This window comes from Ammospiza caudacuta, chromosome 5 (genome assembly GCF_027887145.1).
Source record: "Ammospiza caudacuta isolate bAmmCau1 chromosome 5, bAmmCau1.pri, whole genome shotgun sequence".
NCBI classification, from domain to species: domain Eukaryota; kingdom Metazoa; phylum Chordata; class Aves; order Passeriformes; family Passerellidae; genus Ammospiza; species Ammospiza caudacuta.
Window position 1 is genome coordinate 17,123,363 of NC_080597.1, and position 6,006 is coordinate 17,129,368.

The 6,006-nt window shown below is 40.9% G+C and overlaps 1 protein-coding gene across 5 annotated transcripts in view; it reads left to right on the forward strand.

The window, feature by feature from the left end:
- The window catches only part of PARVB (parvin beta), a 51,134-nt gene extending 46,114 nt beyond the window's left edge, over nt 1–5,020 (forward strand). For all 5 annotated transcript variants that reach the window (XM_058806103.1, XM_058806104.1, XM_058806106.1 and 2 more), the window contains one exon: nt 1,996–5,020. In XM_058806103.1, coding sequence (XP_058662086.1) covers nt 1,996–2,072 — 77 coding nt within the window. In that variant the 3' untranslated portion in view covers nt 2,073–5,020. The remainder of the gene's footprint in view (nt 1–1,995) is intronic.
- Nucleotides 5,021–6,006: the final 986 nt, after the last annotated feature.

The following is a 6,006-nucleotide window of genomic DNA, read 5'->3' on the forward strand; positions in this document are numbered from 1 at the left end:
GGTCATCAAGTGAAAAGAATTTCACATGCTGGGTAAACAATTCTCCAAATCACATTCCAAAGCATCAAAACATGGAGAAGCTGAAGCTTCTCATCTTCTCAGGAGAAAAGACTCTGGCAAAAGGATTTTTCATAAAATATGTCTGTGAAAGTGGGCCTTTCTGTCCAACCAGTTTAATTACTTGTAGGATTTAAGGAAAAACATTGTCTAGAGCAGAACATTGTTTTTATCCCCACAGCTCATGCTTCTGCAGTGCTTGGAAGAAATAGGTCCTGTTAAATCTTGCATGTGTCTGTGTACAGGTGTAAACAGAAAGAGACCATACAGGTCATTTCCTCTTCTCTGTTCTTCCAGCCAAATTCAGTGGATTGGGCCAGCAGCAGAACTTGGTGCTGAGTTATTGCAGCAGAACTATGTTGTGGTAGATTAATTTAGTATCCTCTAATGAGGTTGTTATGGACTGTGAGAGTTTTAAATTAATGGATTATTTTAAAGTAATTTTAGAGTGTATGGTCACTTTCAGTTAACATTTTATTAGTTGTTGCTGTTGGTAATGATATAGCTGTGCACGTTTTATCTTATTATAAGAAGCAGGAGGCTGAGAATGGTTATTCTTGGAAATACCTGTTAGACACTGATCAATAAGCAACACTGTAGTTGCCTACCAGGGAGGATGCACTGCACACTGTGTAGTCTAATACAGCAGTCCAAGACATAACAAGGTCTGAAAGTTAGGGAAATGGTAAACTGGAATTACAGTATAACTTTTGCAGCAGTCGTTATTAACCATTGGTCTCTATTATCAAGGAATGGAGATGGAACTTTCACTACTGGAAGACAGAAAAAAAGAAAAATAAGAAAACATTCAGCATTAAACTTGTGTTTTAATTTGGGTATCAACTTTCTGTGATACCTGGAAAAATTAGAAGTTTTGTATTTCAGTTTTCTGGATAGACATTTTTTTTCTGGATGCATGACTTCACAGCAATTAGGATCTTTCTTTGGGGCAGGAGAAGATTCTTCTGCAAATGTGAACTGAAAATCGTAAATGAAATATGTAAAATAATACAGGCAAAAAGGGTAGAAAGAATATTTAAGAGATTATTGAAAATGCCAGATGAAGTGTGGGGATAGAGAGTGGTATCCAGTGTGAGGTGGGAGGGAAGGGTGGAGAGGTCCTGGCAATGAGTCTTCAAAGCAGACAGTGGGGGGCTTTCCCTTGGACCTCACATTAATTGTGCTTGGTCTCTTAACAGTTTGCTGTCTTCCTAGGACTTCTGATGATTTTTTAATTATCTGTTCTTCCTCACTTCTGCTTCCATATATATTGGTCACTGTGTATTTTTTGCTGCTTCCTACTCATTTCTGTCATGTTATATTCAAACTTTCTTTCTACCTTTTCAGCCTTCTCTGTCCTGTTGCCTCCCCTCAGAATCCCTGCATTCTTGGCATTTTATTGTAGTATAGGTGGAGAGGTGCTAACAGGAAAGGTTTTACTTGAGAGCTGTCCCTGACCTGTTCCCTGGCCTACCATGGCAAGAAGAGTTATTAAATAATAAAAAGCTTGGAGTCTGCTAAGGATACAGGCTTTGTTAATTCATGGACCATATCAGAGCTGTGGATGTGGTTCAGTACCTCAGGATGTGCGTGACTGCTTGTTCACTGCTTCTGTGGCCCGGGAAGTCATTAGGAGTATTTCCCAAAGCCTTTATCTCAGGTCTCTGACAGAAGCAGACTTTCTCTGTAGCCAGTTTTAGCTGGGGAAGGGAATTACCTTCCTGTTTCCCAGGGAAAAGTCAGCTGTCACTGTGTGATTGTCAAGCTGTTTTGAAGCAAATTGTGCAGGACATTTAAAAGGCTTGGGGAGATCAGAAATCTGTGGATTTTTTTTTATTCACAATTCCATCAGCTCAGAGAAGTGGGGACTTCTGTTCCTGTCAGGACAAATGAGGGAAAACACAATGCAAATTAAGGATTTCTCCTTTTCTTCCACAGATGTTGTCAACTTGGACCTGAAGTCTACCCTCAGGGTTCTGTACAACCTTTTCACCAAGTACAAGAACGTTGAGTGATCCTGGAAGCTTGTGAGACTCTTCATCCTTCAGCCTCCCCAGGCAGAAGTTACAATAAACACGCCCTCTGCATGCTCCCATTGTGCCTTATGCTATGCACTTCTTGCATTCTTCCTACAGCTGATGTGTTCTTTCTGTAGCTGTTTGCAAGACAATCCCACTAAAAATGATGCATGTATATTCTCCAGGTCACTTGAAAATGTGTAGGTATTTCACACTTTTGCCAAATGGATCTGTTGTAACCCACAAATGTTCTTTTGAGAAAGGAAATACACCACTAACTACTTTAATAAGCAGGGAGAACATGAGACTTTCGTCATGGCTCAAGATTCTTTACTTCTGCAGAAGACTTTCTTTTGCATACTCCTTGGTTGCAACTGGCATTTGATGATTTTCCAGGCTTAGAGTGTTAACAGTAGAAAATCACCTTTGGAATTTATTTAGAAGCTGAGCCTTTTCTATGAAATAAGGGTTTGTGTGTTCTGTTGGGTGGGTTGGCTGAGGGGAATTACAGGCACTGTCTGAAGCTAATGGCAAAAGCTTCAGTTTTTGTGTTCACCTCTTTCTACTCAGTGTTACTTCCATTCAGTGTTTACACAGAATAAGTCTTGCAATGGGATTACCAACTAATCCTTTGGTGTCTATTTTTTATTTAATCTCTTCTAGGAGAAAATTTGGTTGCTAGGGCCACTGTCACCTGTTAGGCAGCTTCAGTCAGGTTGGTCCAGAGCTGGTCACACAGGCACAGGCTGGGTTAGTGCATTTTCCCCTGTCCTTCCTGAAACTAACAGAGGGAATGTGCTGGAGCAGGAGCTATCTGAATGGATTTTTGAGGAGAGCTTTGTGGAGGAAATGGGATTGGCAATTTCAGAGTAAATGATATGTGGAATATGCATTCAGTATCACCCTTTTCCTTTGAGCACACAGAGGAGAGATTTGATTGCTGCTTTTATGTATCACAGCAGCAGCTTTTGTTTTATGGGCATCCATTGTTTATGGGCTGAAACACTAGGCAGAGTGCCCTGAAGGAGAGCAAGTGCAATTGCTCTGCTCCGTAGGCTCACTTGAGTCCTGTTGTAAGTCAGCGTCTTCTTTCCCTAAATTTCAATTTTTTTGCACCAAATATTATTTGCCTTTGAGCTCAGATTCAAGAGAAAACATGCTATTTGAACAGTATAATTTTACATTTGGGATTTTCTCCTTCCCTTCTCAAACAGTTTTTCATCTCGGAGAGAAAGGAGCTTCTGCTTCTTTGCTTTGTATTTTTGGGTTCTCAGTTCTAGTATTTGGATTACTTGGATCACCTTCCCTCACACCTCTAAAAAAAAGAAAGATGGAAGGAAGTTGCCCTTTTTTTGCATGAAAAAATCAGGTCTCCTGTGCTCTGCAAGGCTCTCTGGGGAATCTTTGCATGCCTGTGCTTTAGGAAGGAGCTGACCTCTCACTGTTTATACTGAGCCTGGAACAAGGATGTGCAGTTCATATGGGGCCACTGAACTCCACCACAACACCAACAGAGGAGACTTGCACCAGGAGAAATGCTAAGGCCTAGTGGACAGCTCTCCTGGCAGGTGAAGGAAATTGGTCTAACTTTTGTGCTGAGAAATAAAGGTATCATGAGGCTTGAAGGTCACTGAGCTGAAAAGTCTCTCAAACTTTTAGTTGAATGCAGGGTTATTTGCAGGAAGCAAGTCTGTTAAATAGTTGTTATTCCATCCTCCTTCCTTCAGGTGGAGGTGCCAACTCTGTTTATATTCTCTGAGTTGCTGGGAAAGACCTCCAGAGAGTGTAGTTTTTGAAATTGCAAGCAGTATTAATATCAAAAGCAAACAGAAGATAAAAAGAAGACATGAGTGAGGGTGATTTGGCTTTAGAAAGGGAATGGTTGTTTCTGAGCTGGGATCATAGAGCTGGCATGTTCAGGGCACAAGCAGAGGTGAGCAGGTTATGAAAGAGTGTTTTGTTGAATTCTGTGTTTCTGGTCCCCTTGCTACAACCACAGGTCTCCTTTAGCATTCCTTCTGTTAATGTCCCTGTCAGCAGGACTGCGCCTGGATCAGGAGTCACAGCCTGTTCTGTTGTGGTCTTGTTTGTTGGTAGATGTTGCACAGGGAAAATACTTTTTTCATTCCTTGGCTCCTGGCTGTCTGGCCAGCTCACTGTTCTGTAGACACTGTATTTATTGTTAACCAGATTTGTGAGCAGGGCAGATTGAGCTGAAGTGTGGCTTCATCCCAGTGAGCCCAATTTCCAGGAGAAGCCATGTAGGTAAAGCTTCTCTGAACACCTGCTTTTGTCCTGCCTTTCTGTGACACATGCACCATAATTCTTTGCCTCTCAGAAAGCTGAGTCAGTGTTAAAGATGTTATTCATGATATTTTTGTGTTACTGGGGTTACATATGGGTACCAGTCTGAATCCTTTAGAGTTCATCTCAAATGCTGAATGCTCTGCAGCATTAAAGCTCCCACATTTGTAAGTGCTTAATGAATGTCTGTCTTTTCCTGTCCATACAACTTGACTTTTAGGTGCATTTACTTGACACACTCAGTTACAGTGAGCTCTGTTACCACTGAAAAAGCTCAGATAGTCCTCAGCTTCATTCTGTTTTTCAAGATGAAAAATGGACAGTGGCAGATTTTTTAAAATCAGTTTAAACTGTCTAGGATTTCTTACCCCTCTTCCCCACACCCCAGTACTGTCAGTATTAATGTGTTTTTTAAGAGTCTTTTCTACTGTTTTTAACAGTGTTTACTCTGGATTTTCTAACTACTAAAAACCAGCCTTGCAGATAAAATTCTGGACTTGTCATATGTTGGAGATATCCATCTTAGTGATGAGTTGTGTACTGTAAGCAAATTACAATGCAATGCTATGTTTGCTAAAATTCACAGCAGGAGTGTTTATGCATGGTTTTTGACAGTTGTACTATTTATTCAAATAAACAAATAATGATCACTATGTTTTCTACTTTTTTTTTATTCTCAGTGGAAATATCTGTGGGAGGAACTTAGGAATGATGAGCCTCCCTTTGCTCTGGTGTGCAGAGAGTGTAGAGTGGCTCTCAAATACAGCAGGGCTGTGTGAAGGAGCAGGAAAATGCATTATCAGAACTTGTTATTGCTGTTGAATCCTTGAATTGTTCTTCAGTGGCTGTTTTCATGTGGGGGCCAGGTGTTTGTGGTGGGGGTGTGTGCATGAGATGTGCTTTGAGAACTTAGAGAAACACCCACCCTGGGTCAGCCCCTTGGAGCTTGTCCAGGGACTTCTTTGCCCTATTTTCTTGCCATGTCTCCTCAGATTCTGGTTGCAAAACAAAATGTCCTTGTTAGAGCCTCCCTTCTTGAGATAAAGACTCAACAGAATTTCAGGAATGTTAAAAGGGATTGCTTATTACTGTAAAATCTAAGAGAAAGGGTAGGAAAACTCTAGGAGCTATATAACCATGTATTAACAGTCATCTGCAAAGCAACAAATACGTGAAAAATGTATAAAAAGCAAAAAATATTTAGGCATCATAGGCATGACATCAAATGCAACTCATACAGGATTGACTACTGCTGTCTATGTAAGTCTGGATACTCCATGCACTGGTCATACATCAGGTTTTGGAGGGAAATAGGTGTGTTAATAAATGCAGCTCACAGCTGGAGGAAATGTCCAGGGAAAGTGGTTTCTGTGGGGAGCTCTTCCTCTTTAATCACTGATGTGAAAGGGGAGTAAGAGCAGCAGCACTGCCTGCTGGACATAACTCATATCTCACATCAGGGGTTTTGGCCCTGGTGTGGCTAACTTCCTCTCTAAGGATAAATAAATTAATTTTGTAGGTTTCTCCTTCTGTCAGGTAGGTAGAGTGGTGCTGTTCTGCTTTATAAAATACTGGAAGGAGCATGAAGAAAAGGTGTATTGGAACATGATGTTGTCTGCTTTTGTCT